At 39.1% G+C, this 20,727-nt stretch overlaps 1 protein-coding gene across 1 annotated transcript in view; it reads left to right on the plus strand.

Annotated features, from left to right (window-relative positions):
* Positions 1-308: 308 nt before the first annotated feature.
* The window catches only part of fat4 (FAT atypical cadherin 4), a 208,992-nt gene continuing 188,573 nt past the window's right edge, over positions 309-20,727 (plus strand). The window contains exon 1 of the mRNA XM_030145384.1: positions 309-5,510. Within this exon, the coding sequence (XP_030001244.1) occupies positions 408-5,510 (5,103 nt within the window). The 5' untranslated portion in view covers positions 309-407. The remainder of the gene's footprint in view (positions 5,511-20,727) is intronic.

Genomic DNA, 20,727 nt, shown 5'->3' on the forward strand with positions numbered 1-20,727 from the left:
TCAGCCGCATGCACACGCTCAAAGCTGCAGACGTGCGCCCTGACTTTGGATAAACTTTTTTTTTTCTTTTTTTTCTTTTTTTTTACGCATGGCATGGGAGCCAGGAACTTTTCTTTTCTTTTTAGATGGATTGTCAGATTCCGGTCCTGAAAATGTTAATTTGAGGAGTTGAAATGAAACTTCCCTGAACTGCTCTGTTGTCTGTGGATTTCTTTTTTTTTTTTTTTTTTTTTATGCTCGGAAACAGCGTTGCGCATTCTGGAGTACTTTGGGACACTGTTGCGTGCGGATTTTCATTGACTTTTCTCTGCACATTTTTTTTTTTGCTGGAATACAATGCTTTAGTGACTCGTGAATGCATCATAGGCATGAACTCTGTCTGAGAAAGGTGGACTGGCTATCTGACCATGGCACTCACAGGTAGGGGCTTAGGCCGGTTTCATTTGGTTTTACTCATCTTTTGGACTCTATCGCAAAACTCAGCATCCAGTCAAGTCCGTCAAGAGTTTCAAGTCCTGGAGGAGCAGCCCATCGGTACCTATGTGGGCACCATAGAGACTAAACCCAGCTTTACCTACCGTTTCAGTGAGAATCATAAACTTTTTGCAATAAACGGCACCACAGGAGTCATTTCCACCTCTTCAGTCATTGACAGAGAGGTTTTGCAAAGTGATGTCATCAACGTTGTGGTGCTGTCCAGCCAACCCACCTACCCCACTGAGGTCAGGATAGTAGTTTTGGATATAAATGATAATTCCCCTGTGTTTCCAGACGCGTCAATTGTCGTGTCTTTTAAGGAGGACGCAAGCAGCGGCAGGCAAGTAATCCTGGACACTGCCACTGACTCAGACATAGGAAGTAATGGAGTAGATCACACCACCTACAGAATAGTCAAAGGCAACGAGCAGAGGAAATTCCGCCTGGATATTACAGTCAATCCTAGTGGAGAGGGGGCATTCTTGCACCTTGTTTCAACTGGAGGCTTGGATAGAGAAGTGACTCCATTCTACCAGCTCCTGATTGAAGTGGAGGACAAAGGAGACCCCAAAAAGTTTGGTTACCTGCAAGTAAATGTCACAATTCAAGATATAAATGACAACCCCCCTGTTTTTGAGCAAGACCAGTATCAAACCAGTGTTTTTGAGGATGCAGCTGTAGGTTCCAGCATTTTGCAAATCACAGCATCAGATCAGGATGACGGTGTTAACGCTGAGATCAGGTACTTTTTAGATGAGGGAACACCTTTCCAAATTGACCCCAAAGCAGGGATTATTATTATAAAAGAGAGTTTGGATTATGAGAGTAAAAAGGAGTACTCTTTAACGATCCATGCAGTCGATAACGGGGTGCCCTCTCTGTCAGGCAGAACAGAAGCCACTATTAAACTTTTAGACGTAAATGATAACGATCCTGTAGTGAAGTTTCGCTATTTTCCTACAACCTCTAAATTTGCCTCTGTTGATGAGAACGCACAAATTGGCACAGTTGTGGCTTTGCTCACTGTTTCAGATTCAGACTCGCCCACAGCTAATGGTAACATATCTGTTTCAATCTTGGGAGGCAACGAGCAGAGACACTTTGAAGTGCATACGTCTCCTGTGCCTAATTTAAGTCTGATCAAAGTGGCCAGTGTGTTAGACAGAGAGAGAATTTCATCATACAACCTGACTGTGTCTGTGTCTGACAATGGAAAGCCTATGGCCAGATCCTCCTTCGCCAGTCTGGTTATTTTTGTGAATGATATCAATGATCACCCACCCATATTCCAGGAAACACTGTATAGAGTAGATATCAGTGAAGACATACCGAAAGGCAGCTACATTAAAGGGGTTTCTGCAACAGATGGTGACTCTGGGCAGAATGCCAACCTGCGCTACTCCCTGGTGTCTGGAAACGCTTTGGGCTGGTTCTCCATCAGTGAAAACAGTGGTCTGGTTACCAGCGCCGCTTTGCTGGATAGGGAAATAGCATCTGAAATTGTGCTCAACATTAGTGCCAAAGATCAGGGGCTGCAGCCCAAGATTTCCTACACTAAACTGATAGTCAACATCACTGATGTGAATGACCAAGTGCCCACATTTACACAGAACACATATCATGTTTCCCTGGTGGAGCATGCTCCTGCCGGCACAGAGCTGGTGGTGCTGTCTGCCTCAGATGACGACCTTGGGGCCAATGGAACTATCCGGTTCACATTTGATGCAGAGACTCCAGCCAGCGTCCAGGAGCTGTTTCGCCTGGATGCCGTGTCAGGGAGATTAAGCACAGCCGCAGAGCTAGACAGGGAGGATCAGGCCTCCTACTTACTCCACATCCAGGCAGCAGACGCAGGCAGCCCCCCTTTGCACTCTGTTGGAAAAGTCAACATCACCCTGAGGGATATCAATGACAATAGGCCAGTTTTCTACCCCGTGCAGTATTTTGCCAATGTAAAAGAGAATGAGCCCTCAGGCTCTTATGTAACCACAGTTTCAGCCACAGACCCTGATTTGGGTCGAAATGGCACAGTGAAATATATCATTACAGCAGGAGACACGTCCAAATTCCACATTAATAGCAACACAGGGAAAGTTACCACAATTGTGCCCCTGGATAGAGAAGAGAAAACTGCTTACCAGCTGCAGGTGACAGCAACAGATGGCAGCGGCCTGCGCTCACACACCCAGGCCATTGTAACTATCACAGTCATAGACACACAGGATAATCCACCCATATTTAGCCAGAAAGCATACAGCTTTGTGATGTTTGAAAATGTGGGCATCGGGACTGTGATAGGGACCGTATCAGCCACTACTATAGATCTGAACACAAACATTTCATATCTTATCACATCTGGGGACCAGAGGGGGCTTTTCACCGTCAACAGCGCAGGTCAGATTATAGCATCAAGTCAAATAGATAGAGAGGAGCAGGATTTTTACCAGCTGAAAATTGTAGCCAGAGGTGGGGAGATCACAGGAGAGGCTTTTGTTAACATCACTGTGAAAGACTTAAATGATAACGCTCCTCATTTTATTCATGCTGTGGAGCATGTGAGCGCAGTGGAAAACTGGAGCACAGGTCATGTCATATTCCAGGCGAGAGCTTCAGATCCTGATGAAGGCACAAATGGCATGGTGGTGTACAGCCTTAAACAAAATCCCAGAGGTCTGTTCCATATTCATGAGAAGCATGGCCTCATCACGCTGACCGGCCCACTGGAGGTCACCACAAGTTCTTATGAAGTCGAAGTCATGGCATCAGATATGGGGGTCCCCCAGCACACCTCCAGCCTCATCCTCATCATCAGCGTTTATGACGTTAACGATAACTCTCCGGTGTTTGATCAGCTCTCCTACGAGGTCATCATACTGGAGTCCGAGCCTGTCAACAGCCGCTTCTTCAAGGTCGAAGCCACAGACAAAGACTCTGGGCTCAATGGGGAGATTATGTACGACATTGTGGGTGGCAACACAGGTGATGTGTTTGGCATTTTTCCAGATGGACAGTTGTATATAAAATCAGAGCTGGACAGAGAGATACAGGACAGATATAATTTAGTGGTTGTGGCCAAAGACAGGGCTGTGGAACCGCTAAGTGCCACTGTCAACGTCAGCGTGATTCTGGACGACGTAAATGATAACCGTCCTCTATTTAACAGCACCAATTATGTGTTTCATTTTGAGGAGGAGCAGGCAAGGGGCTCACTTGTTGGACAGGTTTTTGCCGAGGATAAGGACTTTGGCCCAAACAGTGAGGTCAGATATACTTTTGAGACTCCTCAGCCAAACTTTGAGCTGAATGCCATCACAGGGGAGTTGACCAGCACACTGCAGTTGGACCGCGAGTCACTTATGAGACAAAGAGGCGCCTCTGTTTTCAGTTTTGTGGTTGTCTCGTCAGACCAGGGTCTCCCCAAGCCCCTCAGAGACCAGGCCAAAGTGCAAGTTTACATTCAAGACATCAATGACAACCCGCCTAAATTCACCAAAGACATTTACCAGGCCTCCATCTCTGAGTCAGCCCAAAACATGACACAACTGCTCCGAGTCTCTGCCTCCGATGTGGATGAGAATAAAAACGGACTAGTCCATTACCACGTTTCTGAAGGAAATGAGGAAGGTCAGTTTACTATAGATAGCAGTACTGGTCAGGTTACTTTAATTGGAAAGCTGGACTATGAATCGACTTCCTCCTATTCTCTGAAAATCATAGCTCTAGATGCTGGAGCTGTGCCCCTGTCCTCCTCCTGTATGCTTAGTATTAGCATTCTAGACGAAAATGACAACACCCCCTCCTTTCCTAAATCGTCACTGTCTGTGGACGTCCTGGAAAACATGAGGATTGGGGAACTTGTGGCTTCTGTGACTGCCACTGATTCCGATTCTGGTCAAAATGCAGACATTACTTACAGCATCACAGCCACAAATAACCACGGCACTTTCAGCATCAGCCCCAACACTGGAAGCATTTTTCTGGTTAAAAAACTGGACTATGAAACTCAGTCATTTTACAGACTCAACATCACTGCAAAGGACAATGGTAGACCACCTCGCTCCTCATCCATACCTGTGGTTATTCATGTCAGGGATTTTAACGACAACCCTCCTGTATTCACACCTGGTGACATCTTCAAATCCATCCCTGAAAATCTTCCCATCTCAGCCTCGGTTATGACTATTACAGCCCATGATACAGATGCGGACATAAACGGGCAGCTGGAATACTCTATTGTTCAGCAGGTTCCCAGAGGAAGCCATTTCACTATTGACCCCAGCACTGGGCTCATATACACCAATAAAGAAATCGACAGGGAGTTTTCAAATCTGTTCGAGCTAACAATCAAAGCCACTGACCAAGCTGTTCCGATCGAATTCCGACGCTTTGCTCTAAAAAATGTCACAATATGGGTCACGGACCAGAATGATAACATTCCCCTATTCGTGTCCCAGAATGCCCTTGTGGCTGAGCCCAACATCGTCATCGGCTCCATCCTGACTACAGTAGTAGCTTTTGACCCCGATGAAGGTGAAAATGGGGAAGTGGAGTATGAGCTTCTTGAAGGGGACTCGGACACTTTCATTATGGACAGATATAGTGGGGACATTCGCCTGGCCTCCCAGTTGGTACCATCGCGACTCGTGTACACTCTGTCAGTGTCGGCGACGGACCACGGTGCAGATCGCAAGACATCCAGAACTGAGCTGACCATCATCCTCCAAGGTCTTGACGGACCTGTTTTCTCCCAGCCCAAATATATCACCATTCTCAAAGAGGGTCAGCCACCAGGCACTAACGTCATCTCTCTGGATGCCTCAAGCCCGCGAGGCTCCGCGACCAAAGTGGAGTATTTCATTGTGGCAGTGCGCAGCGGTGGGAAAACTGTGGGACGCCTTTTCACCATCGGCCGCCACACCGGAGTGATACAGACCGCCGCAGAGCTGGACCGAGAACAAGGCTCCGACCTCTACCTGGTGGATGTGTACGCCATCGAGACGGACGCCAGCCAGCCCAGGACACAACGTGCTGAGGTTAGTACACTGCTGACTTTTCTATTCTCCACAGGTACTGGAAAGCCACCTTATATTTTGCTCACTTGCTCTATTTGATCCGCTTGGCAGGAAGAGGGCATGAACTCACCCACTGGCATTTGTTCGAGACATTTGGATGGAATAAGTGTAATGAGATCAAGCTTTGAACTGGAAAAAAATGGGGATTGAGACCGTCCAAGTCACACATAAAACAGAGCCACCTATTGCATTTGTCTGCTCATTAATTAAATTCCTTTTATACGCAAGGTTCTGCATTATATTAAATCCAAATTTCTTGGACATGAGTAAGAAAGCCCTGTTCTTTGGCATGATAACTTTATTGTTCCTCTTTCCAAACACACATTAGCCATAACAATTCATCTTGTATGTGCCTCCTTTAATATTTAATTTTGGGAAAGGGGAATGAGCATTGCATGTCTCCTGCACAAGCTCTTCTCCTGCCCTCATGAATGTTCTTATCAGCACATATGAACACATCGAAATAAGACCATTTATCATTGCATACATATGTATCATTCAGGGTTTCTGGTGCACATTTTAAGGCCCAGGATTGTTTTCTCAATGTCTCACGTAGAAAAAAAGGCTAATTCGGTGCAGACGTGCATCATCAGTGCCAATATCTCCTTTATCCTTTGAGCCTGAGGCTATTTTGGCACTGAGGTGGTCCAGAGGTACAGTCATACCACCATGCAGGCAATAAGTGACCATTAAAATTGCGTGACCTTTTAAGACTTTGAGTAAAGGTACTGAGGGCAAGAGGGTGAAACTTAAGCTGGCATTAGCATTTGCATACGACTTTAAGGTTTCCCTCAAATTTCCTGTTCAAAGTGAGTTAAATGAGTCTAATTCAACAACATTCAATCTCCACCTTTTCCTCTACTTAAATAAAAACAAGTGATGTGTTCTGTCACTTTAAAGATAGACTGAAAAACTCATGAAGTGCTTATATATTATATATTATATTTTAACCTTTCTGACCTAAAACAGTGATTTGAGCTTCTGTTTCCCTGAAAAAAAATGTGTTTTGTGTTATTTTCTTGCCAAAAAAAAAAAAAAAAAATCTGATGTGAAGTGATTTAAGAGGTTAAAATTAGCGGGATGCCTTTGACAGTTGTTATGGATGTCTTTTCAACCACAGCAAATATTGGAAATGAAATCCAATATAGCAATCAGTTATTTGGAGACAAACTCACATATTATTGAAATCAAGGATTACTTGGCAAAATCTTGTTAGCTAAGTTAACTTAAAGGTTTGCTTAGGCCAAATGGGAATATCAAATGTTCTCTCACATTGCCTGCAGGGAAGATGGCAATCTGCTTTCCTGCAGACTCTGCTGTTGGGCTAATGAGAGAATATAGTGCCTCGGTGCTCCATTCCCAAACCTTAAACTCTAGATTGGTTTCACGCTAAGCTTGAACTTTCTCACCCCTTGAAGAGATGACTTTACCATACCACCTCGCTGAGTAGTCAGTCTCTCCACTTTGAGAAGCATGAGATTTAATAACTTTAAGGAATTCAAATGACCCTCCCTGTGTGGAGGTATGGGTTTTGTGCTGCTGTGAAATGGCAAGTTGTATGCATGGGATTATTTTTTATCGCACAAATTACACTGGTCAACAACAAATTTATTGTTTAAGTTTGTTTTTTTTTAGCTGATTTAGGATAATTTCGGTGTGCTGAATCCAAAAATCACATTAATTTTGCTCAATCAGGTCAACTTTCTAAACTATGCTACATATTGGCTTTTTAACATTTTTGCTTACATTTATGGGCATTTTCACATCATATGATACAAAATTCTTTCATATTTCTTGCAATAAACGACTTCTGAAGATTTTACTTTTGCCAATTTATGATTAATGTTTTTTTTAATATTACAGGTGAATGAAATGGCTTCGACTAGAACAGGGGTGTCAAACTCATTTTAGTTCAGGGGCCACATTCAGCTTAATATGATCTAAAGTGGGCCGGACCAGTAAAATAATATAAACCATAGCATAAGAACTTTTGAGTGAAAAAAGTCAATTCCGTGAAATAAAAAATACACTTAAATATGCTAAAATGTTCTACAATACACACAAAAATACACTAAAATATGCTTAAATATTCTATAATACACACAAAAATACACTTAATTATGCTCAAAAATCCTACAATACATGCAAAAACACTTAAATATGCTTAAATATTATACAATACACACAAAAATACACTTAAATATGCTTAAATATTCTACAATACACGCAAAAATATACTTAAATATGATTAAATATTTTACAATACACGCAAATATACACTTAATTATGCTCAACAATCCTACAATACACACAAAAATACACTTAAATATGCTTTAATATTCTAAAATACACTCAAAAATATACTTAAATATGCTTAAATATTCTACAATGCACCCAAAACTACACTTAAATATGTTTAAATATTCTACAATACACGCAAAAATACACTTAAATATGCTTTAATATTCTAAAATACACTCAAAAATATACTTAAATATGCTTAAATATCTTACAGTGCACCCAAAACTACACTTAAATATGCTTAAATATTCTGCAACACATGCAAAAATACATTTAAAATTCCGTGAATAAAATGTTTAGATCTACGAATTGTACTTGAACATAACATGAAGAAATATGAACAACCTGAAAATTGTTTAGTAAAATAAGTGCAATGTTAACAGTATTACGCCTTAGTTTATACACGTGAACCACAACTTATAAATCACAGTGGATCTACAAATACACAAAATATTAAATAATTGGCAGAATATTATTAAAATTCCACATATTTCTCTTTAGACATTTCATGTGATTGTTAATATTTTCAGTGTAATTTTTGCGTTTCACAAATTCACCCCACGGGCCATAGTGAACCCTTTGGCGGGCCAGATTCGGCCCCCGGGCCGCATGTTTGACACCTGTGGATCAGAAGATCTTGCAAAAATAAGCCTGACGTATTCTGCTGCATCTGCGGTGAATACACCATTGTACCTAACAGGAGTCAAGTCACAAGTTTCATAAAGTGTGCTTACCAATCTTATTTTGGCATTAAACTTGGTGACCAAGATAAAGTCACAAAAATGTAATCAATTTTGTGAGAAGATCAAATTTTTCAAATTCAAATTAGCAAAAAAAACCTGACCTGATTGAGAAAAACAGAAGTCATTTTTGGATTTAGCGGTGCAAAATGGTCCTAATTCAGTTGAAAAAACCTGGACAACTTGCAAAAAATATTTTTTTGTAACCCAGTGTTAGCAAGACGTACGTATACAGTTTTTACGTGCCCTGTCAATGAGACCTAAAGCACAGTGTGGTACAATAGTATAAACCTTCAGACTTAGACTAATGTTTTTCCAGTGCAGTGTTTATACACCAGATACCCGGTAGCAACTAGGGGATTATTTCCATCCCAGGGGTTGTGACCCTTTCACATTCTCCATTTCCCATTCTCCCCATTGATTGGATGCATGAGTTGAAGCTGGCATATTTTCTCCTCCTATGCACTATGTGTGATGTTTTGGAAACACTCAAACAAAGAGAATTTGGTTGGACATGCTTTATCGACATTCATAATCTTAAACAACTCAGGGCCCTGCTGGGTCTGCTGCAGAGAGAGTGGAAAGAAGAGATTCAAGGTTTTTTTTTTGTTGTTTTTTTTTTTCCCCTGACCTCTTTAGCATCCTTGAAAGTTTCATTGTCAAGTATTACTGATTAAATCTGTCACTGCTGAGTTGTATGTGCCCTTTCTCTCACTTCAGCCTCTGAAGCCAAAGCCACATGTTAAATACAATTGGATGTTTATTCATTAGTTAAAGCTGCATCTCCGGCCTCAGTAGCTTCTAAATGACACTTTGGAATGCAGTGGAAATGACTTCATTACCCAGAAATCCTTGCATATTGTCCTGTTAGTAGCTGTTTGGAAGAAAAATGTTAGAAAGAAATCTCTTGGCAGCAGATTCATCCATTGTCGGTGAAACCAGATTCCATTGCTGCTGTTTCAGAGGATGTTTTTTATTTCACCTCAATCGGGTTTTGATTCATCACATCCTGCAGTGTCCTTGTTTAACGGCTGAGAGAAGAAGCCCCCACCCAGTACCCCTACTGAGGAACTCCACAGTGAGTTAAGTATGGCAGACTGTGCATTAGCTGACATTGGGATTATTTTTTTTCCAATTTGTTGGCTGCAGTCTCGTCAGTAATGTGATAGCAGGTGTTTTTAAGGTCAGAAAAAGACAAAACACCTGGTCATTTGGGATTGTGTTACATCCAATATGCAGCATGTTCAGATTTAAACCAGGGCTGTCAAACTCATTTTAGTTCAGGGACCACATCCAGCCTAATATGATCTAAAGTGGGCCAGCCCAGTAAAGTAATATAAACAATAGGATAAGAACTGTTGAGTGAAAAAAGTAAATTCCATAAAATAAAAAATACACTTAAATTTGCTTAAATATCCTACAATACTGGCAAAAATACACATAAATATGCTTAAATATCCTACAATACATGCAAAAATACACTTAAATATGCTTAAATATCCTACAATACATGCAAAAAAAAAACTTAAATATGCTTAAATATACTACAATACACGCCAAAATACACTTAAATATGCTTAAATATCCTACAATACACGCAAAAATACACTTAAATATGCTTACATATCCTACAATACACGTAAATATGCTTAAATATCCTACAATACATGTAAAATACACTTAAATATCCTACAATATGTGCAAAAATACACGTAAATATGCTTAAATATCCTACAATACATGGAAAATACACGTAAATATGCTTTAATATCCTACAATACATGCAAAAATGCACTTAAATATGCTTAAGCATGCTTAAATATCCTACAATACATGCCAAAATACACTTAAATATGCTTAAATATCCTACAATACACGTAAAATACACTTAAATATCCAACAATACGTGCAAAAATACATGTAAATATGCTTAAATATCCTACAATACACGGAAAATACACGTAAATATGCTTTAATATCCTACAATACATACAAAAATGCACTTAAATATGCTTAAGCATGCTTAAATATCTTACAATACACGCCAAAATACACTTATAATATGCTTAAATATCCTACAATACACGTAAATATGCTTAAATATCCTACAATACATGCCAAAATACACTTAAATATGCTTAAATATCCTACAATACATGTAAATATGCTTAAATATCCTACAATTCACACAAAAATACACTTAAATATGCTTAAATATCCTACAATACATGCCAAAATACACTTAAATATGCTTAAATATCCTACAATACATGTAAATATGCTTAAATATCCTACAATACATGCAAAAATACACTTAAATATGCCTAAATATCCTACGATACATGTAAATATGCTTAAATATCCTGCAATACATGCAAAAATACACTTAAATATGCCTAAATATCCTACAATACACGTAAATATGCTTAAATATCCTACAATACACGCAAAAATACACTTAAATATGCTTAAATATCCTACAATACATGTAAATATGCTTAAATATTCTACAATACATGCAAAAATACACTTAAATATGCTTAAATATCCTACAATACACGTAAATATGCTTAAATATCCTACAATACACACAAAAATACACTTAATTATGCTCAAAAATCCTACAATACACAAAAAAATACACTTAAATATGCTTAAATATCCTACAATACACGCAAAATACACGTAAATATGCTTAAATATCCTACAACACACGTAAAATACACGTAAATATGCTTAAATATCGTACAATGCACGCAAAAATACACTTAAATATGCTTAAATATCTTACAATACATGCTAAATTACACTTAAATGTGCTTAAATATCCTACAATACAAGCCAAAATACACTTAAATATGCTTAAATATCCTACAATACACGCAAAAATACACTTAAAATTCCATAATTAAAATGTTTACATCTATGAATTGTACTTGAACATAACATGAACAAATATGAACAACCTGAAAATTCTTTAGTAAAATAAGTGCAATGTTAACAATATTACACCTTAGTTTATCATTTACACACATGAATCACAACTTAGAGATCACAGTGGATCTACAAATACACCAAACATTAAATAACAGGGAGAATATTATTTAAATTCCACATACTTCTCTTAAGACATCTCAGATATTCACATTTTTTGTAAAAGACTTGTCTGAAAATGTAAACACTTTTGTGTAATTTTACATTTTTTACACTAAAACAAAGAGACAAATTTGCAGTTTTCATTATTTATAGTTTATTATGATAGTATTTTACTGTTCTGATCCACTTTAGAATTAATTGACCTAGAATTGTTTTAACATCCTTGATTGTTAATATTTTCAGTGTAATTTTTGTATTTCACAAATTCATCCCAGGGACCGGATTGGACCCTTTGGCGGGCTGGATTTGGCCCCCGGGCCGCATGTTTGACACCTCTGATTTAAACTCTTCCAGCAAGAAAACAAATAGGTTTCAGAGTAGTGCTCTTTACGTGTCAACACATCTTCCGTCTATCACAGCATTTACTGTTCACACTTGTGTCTGAAATGCTAAATCCTAGCAGTAGAATGATCTGTAACTGCAGAATCAAACTACAAATATCCTGAGTGTTACAAATGTTTTCGAATGATAGGATAGTCTTACAGGAATACTCCACCAGAACCTATAATTTAAGTAAGAGAGACTCACCACCAGACTTGAAAGATGGCTGTGAGAAGTTTGCAACTTCACAGACGACAGCAGACAGCGTGGATTCAAGAAGTTTACAGTGGATGTTTATGGTGAAGCGGTTTCATATTCAGAAAACCATAACAAAGCAATTATAGACAGATCTTTTCTGTTTTTTTTAACTTTATGTTAAAATGCTGTAAAACATGGTAAAATAAAAAAAAGTTGGTTACACAGCACTTTTTTGTTGAAGATACTCAGATCCTGGTGCATTGTTAATTACTTACTAAAGTCATATTAGTGGCATTAGTCGTGCATGGCAGTAGCATTAGAAGCATATAGCCCTTTTTTTTGTTTTTTTTGTTTTGAAAAAAAAAAAAAGAAGAAGCATATAGCCCAGACAGAATGCACATTTCTTGTTTTACTATTATGAAATGCCACAGTTTAACCCTTTCATGCACGAATTATGAGAACCTTAATCAAGATTTTTTACCTGAGTGTTTTCATTTCTCTTTAAACATGAAAAAAAAAACAATGTAATTGAAAAATGTTTTATAAAAAAATAAATAAATAGATAAAATAAATAAAAATTAAAAAAACATTAAAAAAGGAGCAATAAAATATAATAATAATAATAATAATAATAATAATAATAATAATAATAATGATAATAATGATAATAATAATAATAATCAGCTGGACACCATGCGTTTAATTTTTGAAGCAAAGAAACATGTATTTCCTGATAAATTGTGTGAAAACTATGGGGGGGGGGGGGGGGGGGGGGGGGCTTGTGATTTTGGGGGTTTATGCTCAGGGGAGATCTACACAAGGTTACCAATTCATGTCAGAAAAGATATGTAGTGTCTTAAAACTTTAATAAAGATATGTGTAAAAAAAAAAAACCAAAACAAAACACAAAAAGCAACAAAATCCATGAATATACAAGAGAACAGCTGTAGAATAGCTGTCCACTGTAGTGACCAGTATCCATGAAAGGGTTAATATGATCTATTAGACCACACCTGAAATAGCAACACATATTGAAAAGCTTTTTGGCAAAGTATTTCTCGCAAGAAATATATAAATAAATCCCTGGAATAAGAAGTTATGTTGAGTAACAACATTTCTATCGTCTCTGTACTTTTCCATCTGCTTCCACATTAAACCCATCAACCCTACAATTGTTTTCTTACGCTCAGTGTGATGAAGTGCTGTTTTTTTGGAGAGGCCCTCAAAGTGCCACATCAGTCCTTGCCCCCTCCTCTTAAAGTCATTGTTCCCCTTCGAAAGTAAACACAGTTGAAGTGTTCAACAGGCCTTCCTTTCTTTTGCCTTTGCAGATAAAGTGCTGCGCTGCCCCGGCCGTGATTCGGGGAGGCTTTTGTTATTTTTTTGTCTGTGCCAACGTCTTGCCCTGGCAGATTTAGGAGTGTGTATGGATGCCCCTGTCAGCTAGCCTTCCTCCCCTCTCCTCACCAATGAGGGACATACAGTAGAGCTGTCTGGAGCTGTGAGACTGAAGAAAAGAGTGTTTTTGGGAGGGTTCTGGACATGTCAGAAAGTGTTACTAGGAGTTGTGGGAATGAAGGAAGAGGAGGCGGAGGAGGAGGATGAGGGAAACACTTTTAGGAGGGTACAAGACATGGGAATATTGAAGCGTTGCAAGCTATTATTGTAAGGCAGGGCTTGTACAAAGCAGGTGGGAACAAGGGTGTTCAATCCGCCTGCCTGCTTTTGGACATCACAGTCGGGGAATGCAGATGGCTGAGACAGATACAGCGCAGAGCTCAGATCACTGTTGAGCTCTGTTGCTATGGATCATGAAGGCTATCTCCATCCATGGTTTAGCTGTATATATATCTGTATATTCCCATGTCTTCGGTGTCTGCCTGTTTTCTGTCTCAGGGAATCTGTTTGTGTCGGTCTCTGTGTTGTGGATCAGTCTGATTCATAACACTGGGTTACAAAAAAATGTTTTTTGCAAGTTGTCTAGGTTTTTTTTCAACTGAATTAGGACCATTTTGCACCGCTAAATCCAAAAATGACATCTGTTTTTCTCAATCAGGTCAGGGTTTTTTTTTGCTAATTTGATTTTGAAAAATTTGATCTTCTCACAAAATTGATGACATTTTTGTGACTTTATCCGTTGATATTTTTTTTATATAGTTCTCATCCAAAATAGGTTTTAAGAGAAAAAAATCATTTTCTAACAGGATTCCTGTTAGGTACAATGGTGTGTTCACCGCAGATGTAGCAGAATACGTCAGGCTTATTTTTGCAAGATCTTCTAGTCGAAGCCATTTCATTCACCTGTAATATTAACCCTTTCATGCACGAATTATGAGAACCTTAGTCAAGATTTTTTTCTTCAGTGTTTAGCCATGAAAAAAACAATGCGATCCAGTTTTTTTTTTTTCTATGGAGTTACAAAAATATCCATGCATTTAATTTTTGAAGTAAAGAAACGTGTTTAAAACCCAATATCAGAAAGTGATATGAAAACAATGAAATAAAAACATTTTTAATGCTGCTAATCTGATGTCTTCTCACATTTTAACATATTCTAATGCTAGTAATTACTCACTTCATGGAGATAATATGCAAAAAAAAAAAACCTTCTTGTCTAACAAATAACAATTGATTTACACTCAGACATGTTAGTGCAGATCAGGTTTATCAAGAACAGCAAAGTTACAGTAATGATCTAAATTACAGTGTATGGGATGTTGCATAAGTGTCCACTCTGTTGGCTGATATGGAACTAAAACAACAAAACCCATTAATATACAAGAGAACAGCTGGAGAAGAACTGTCCACTGGAGTGGACAGTGCATGAAAGGGTTAAAAAAACCCATTAATCATAAATTGGCAAAAGTAAAATCTTCAGAACTCGTTTATTGCAAGAAATATGAAAGAATTTTGTATCATATGATGTGAAAATCCCCATAAATGTAAGCAAAAATGTTAAAAAGCCAATGTGTACCATAGTTCAGAAAGTTGACCTGATTGAGCAAAATTAATGTGATTTTTGGATTCAGCACACCAAAATTATCCTAAATCAGCTCCAAAAACTTAAACAATAAATTTGTTACTGACCAGTGGAAATTTCACTGGTAATGAACTTCAAAGTCCGGCGTTTCTTTTCCGTTTCCCTTTCATTCCCTTCTTTTCGTTCTCTGTGTTTTTTGCTGATGCTGAAACTCCTCCAACATGAACTCTACGGGAAATGTGATTAGGGCATCGAAGGTATTGAGGTTGGCTTGTTGAGAAGACAGAGAGCAAAAAAAAAAAAAAAAAACCTTGTCTGAAACCTAAACCTGTAAAACCAGTCAGGTCAACGAGGCAGGGACGAGAAGGTCATGCAGGTCTGGACAATATGATACAGATGCTGGGTTTTGTGTGTACGTGTGTGAGTGCTGATACAGTATAAATAAAAACGGGGTTATTGATGGATCCTGCCTGAATGATGTCACAGATAGGCCTCTATGTGGGGCATTCATGCTGCTTTTCCACTACATGGAACCGACTCGACTCGACCCGGGTACCTGGTACTATTCCTGGAGACCGTTTCCATTACAGATTCTGTTGGGTTTATGTAAATTGGCTTAGAGTCTGGTTTTGACCAACTCTATATATAAAGTGTCGTGAGATAACTTTTTGTTGTGATCTGGCGCTAAATACAGGGTGGGGAAGCAAAATTTACAATATTTTGAGGCAGGGATTGAAAGACAGTGTATGACCAATTAGTTTATTGAAAGTTATGAGAATGTATTTGCCACAAGAAAATTTACATAATAGAAAATGTTTTTATTCTATGTGTTCTCCTTCTTTCTCAATAACTGCCTTCAGTCGCTTCCTGAAACTTGCGCAAGTGTTCCTCAAATATTCGGGTGACAACTTCTCCCATTCTTCTTTAATAGTATCTTCCAGACTTTCTCGTAATAGTTTTGCTCATAGTCATTCTCTTCTTTCCATTATAAACAGTCTTTATGGACACTCCAACTATTTTTGAAATCTCCTTTGGTGTGACGAGTGCATTCAGCAAATCACACACTCTTTGACGTTTGCTTTCCTGATTACTCATATGGGCAAAAGTTTCTGAAAAGGTATGGATAATAGTGTTAGGTATGATTATGACATCAATATATGTTTGGTTTCAAAACAATTGACGTAGTGCCTGCTGAGAAAAAACAACTAAATGTTGATTGTAAATTTTGCTTCCCCAACCTGTAAATAAAATTTGATTGATTGAGTGATTTGATTGGTTTTCCCCTGTAAGTCGCTTTGGAAAAAAGCGTCTGCCAAATGCATAAACATTACAGGATACTACCGACTTTAGAGTACCTGGATGTCATAGCGATGCGGCGCGTTATTTCCCTGTCATCTGCTCAGAGAGTTGCTGATAAACTCGCTCGCTGTGTGTTGTCTTGTCAAACTCATGCTGAATTTTTACATCTAAAACTCCTCGACAAACCATGGTGTAGTTTTTCGGGTTGTCATCTGGATTAACCTACCGCTATATTTACTATAAACTTCCGCATCAGTCTTTTGTAAGACAACTCTCTGACCAATCAGTGGTCTGCAGTGTTTACACATCACATTTTAGTATCTGTTCCCCAGTCTTGGAACATCGGCGGAGGTGATATCAAAAAACTAGTACCGGGTACCAGATTAGAGCTGCAACTGATTAATCGACTCAAAGTGAAAAAAAATAAATAAATCATTCAACCACAATTCTCCCGAATCAAAGCTTTGTTTCCTTCATTTCTCTGCTGTTAAACATTGGTTCCACTGTTCTGTTTCACATGGACGCTTATTGTGACGCAATAAGAAAACTGCAATAGAATATTTCCCTTCAATCAATTCGAGTCGATTAATCAAATCGTGAGTTTTTGCATTCACTTCAAGCACCTAATCGATTAATCGCTTGCAGCTCTATACCAGATTCCAGGTCCTTATCGTAATGGAAACGCAAAAAGGCCAAGTTGAGTCACATAGTGGAAACGCGGCAAAAGTTTTCTTTGTGGACTAACTGAACAGAAAAAAAGATTTGATTATGTTTAAATCATACACAAGCTTGATATTAAAATTTCATTTCCCTCCAAAGGCACATTTTTACAACTCCTGGGCAAGGAAAGATGCAGAACAAACTGCATCCTCGTGTATTGTAATTCATGGTCTAATTGTGATATTTTGAGTGTGTCTGCGTGCAACCATTTGTGAGTGCATATGTGCTTAAGAAAAGCACCGAGTGGTAACGGTCCAGTCCTCCCATAACCAAGGTTGTAATTCACGCCGTAATCTGGCTGGACACGGGTTTTGTAATGGTCATCGAAGAGGTGACGCAGCGGCTGGGCCTTCCTCGTAGGTGGTCGAGGGTGAACCGGCGGTGAGGAGTGCATGTTGTGTCAGAGCGTCTGTCCGTTTTACGAGACAATCGCCATAAAACTTAGATAAACATTCGCTCATGCATACATGCATGCAAGCAAACACTGCCAGAAACACACACGCAGACTGACCACAAGTGCAAACTCACACAAACTCCCTCCCACTGCAGGAAAACTGCAAATGGTAGCACAGTCAAAATAATTCAGTTTCATTTACGTTATTATGACTTTGTTACTGTCAAATACGATCATTGGGTTACTTGAAAATGAGCTTTAATGGAGGCAGTGGTTTACATCTTCTTTTATGTCTTACCCTTTATTACAGTCGACTGATTGTTCGTGTTTGTTTTGTTCCATTAATTTTGTGGAGAACACTGTTTGGAAAAGTGTTAAGCACCTCCGCTTCTGTTACTCGTTTGACCAGTCGGCGATCATTAAAGATGCGGTACTTTGTCATTTTTACGAAGCACTTCTTCAGGAGAGTAAAACTTCTAACCGTAGTTGTACAACAAACTCTCAGATTTCACTGTGTTTGACTTTTTTCTCATCACAGAGCAGTGACTGGTACAGCTCACAATACACATTTGTCAGACAGCCGGCTGAAAGGTCAGAGGCAGGGTCATATTGTTCTGCTTTGCCATGTTTTATAAAGTTAAGCCAAGCGTCACGGTAGAAATGAAAGAGAAATGTTTTTGGACACAAGCCACAGAAGCAGTTAGGTCCCACAGTTCACCAGTCAGCTTAGATATTTTATCAACCAGTAGTTTGTGTTGAAGAGATTCAGGACCTGGTACATAGTTAGCTAACAGCTCAAATGATCCAGTAGACAAAACAACGACGCAAGGTATAATTTTCCACTAGTTTGTTCCACTAGTATTATTGTTTTTCCTGTTTATTTCATTCAGTGTTTGCGTTAACCTATAAAAATCCATTTAAAGTCTGTCAAACCGCACAACCAAAAGTCATAATAAGTCAACTAAAGCATAGGTTTTGTGAACTCATAAACTAATTTTAGTAATACCGAGGTTTGATACTCAATTCTGGTCTTATTTGAGGTTTACTGCATTAGAAAATGTATATATTGTAAGTCCTAGTAAAAGTATACTAAATGTCTTTTAAATTTGTGTGGGTTGTCGTAACTTTCCAGCTCTCATTTTGTTGTGTTTTGTGGTAAACTGAATTGTCCTGGTGTGGTAACCCCACCCTGCTGCTACTCTAAACAGGTTTAAAACAAAAATTATTTACATACACTATTTTTGACCCGGGTTTCCCGCTAAATTATGTTTATAGAGGGAATGCACACGTATATTAAAAGAAAACTCTTTCAGCTTTGTGGCTGACTCAACGCAGTCCTTTTTGTTTTGTTTTTTTGTGTTCATTTTTGTCCCCCCCCCCACCCCTCCTCTTCTCCGCCATACTTGCTGCTTGGCTTCATGCAAAGTCAATGCATGACCTTTGGTTAGAATAATAAATGAATGCGGCTAGAGCTGTGCATGCTCTGCAGAGTTTTGCATCATCAGGTTTATTTTCACATCAGAGATACATTTCTCGTGTCCTGTGACTTTGATTGCCATGCCTCATTTGGGAAGGGTCATTCCTCTGTCTTAAGCACACATGCTCTGACCAAATGTGCAACAGAAATAGTACTAATCTCCACTGGGAATCCCGTTTTCCTTCGGTCTGTAGAATTAGGTGTGATCAAAAGGGAGCTGTTTACTGTTTTGTGCTGGAAAGATGAAGTTTTTCCAGTTTCTTTTACAATCAGAAGGATCCATCAGTAGCTGTGATGTAAAAGTTTCCAAGTGCTGCAGCCATTCAAGTACAGAAACGTAAATTGGAAGTAGTGGAGCTGGTACGATCAGGTATAGCCATGATTTGAGTCGTCCATTTTCTTGAGTAACTTCTGCATATGGGAATAAATCTTTTGCGTGAGTGTGATTACCTCTTAGAGATTTCTACATCACTTCTCTCTGTGCTGCTCTGACTACGTAGGGACTATAAAATATGCCCATGTCTGTCCAGGTTTGAAAAAAAAAAAAAAAAAATTAATGTTCCACTACTTTCACTTGTAAAAAGAAAGGCAAGAGAAAGAGAGAGCAGAGGGTTGATTTTGGCACATACTCTCTGTGGTAATAATGGATCCCAGCTACAGAATGATTTGTTCTTACACGTGACTTACCGAGCTCTGTAGCATCAACAAACACCCGAACACATCCACATGCAGAAATACACACAGCAAATTTCCATTGTTTTCAGAGCTCAGACTTCATCATGGTGTGTCTCGCTGACCTGTCTCCCTGCTTTATACCTCCAAAAAAAAAAAAAAAAACTTGCTTCTGCACTTCTACACATCTCACTTCCCTGGACCGTCCATCAACGGCGCCTCCAAAGTGACATTTAGTGCAGTCGCCTCCTTCACTGATCCTCCCACCTCGAGGGACATCAAACGAGAAGGTTAGAGAGAGGATGTGCGTTTCTGCAGCGTTTGCAACGTTCTCGCGTGTTGCCGTGCACGTTAACACACACACACATAGCGGCTCACGTGCACACACACCTCATCTCCCCAGCTTGCGGTAAGACAAGCGACCCCGGGCAGGAAGGGGTATCTCCCGCAGCCCGGACAGATAATTTAGGAGCTAGTTGGGAGATGGAAGAAGGGAAAGAGGGAGGAAAGAACAGGAGGTGGGGGGGGATGGCAGGCACTGGGGAAACAGGGAGGGCTGGAGCAGGGCTTTAGTGTCAAAGGCAGGAGACAAGAAAAGATAGACTGGCACCACAGAGCCAGAGCCCATGTTATTGTTATCTACTCTGATTTTATGAGTTTTCCATCAGGAGATCTACTGTAGCGGCTGCTCTGTCTACAGCACACACACTCACAACTTTATTAACCGTATTGTGATGTAGCATTTGGTGCAGAACAAATTTTATATGTTTCTAATTGTGTTGTTTGTAATAAATGTTAGCACTCATGGGCTCTTTTTCTAGTCTCGCATTCTCTGCTGTGTACCGTAAGGTCTTAACCGAAAAAAATAAGCCAAGCCACAGTCGATTTGCATCTGTTTTCAATTCCGGAGTTGAAATATG

This window comes from Sphaeramia orbicularis, chromosome 10, assembly GCF_902148855.1.
Source record: "Sphaeramia orbicularis chromosome 10, fSphaOr1.1, whole genome shotgun sequence".
In the NCBI taxonomy this organism is placed as follows: domain Eukaryota; kingdom Metazoa; phylum Chordata; class Actinopteri; order Kurtiformes; family Apogonidae; genus Sphaeramia; species Sphaeramia orbicularis.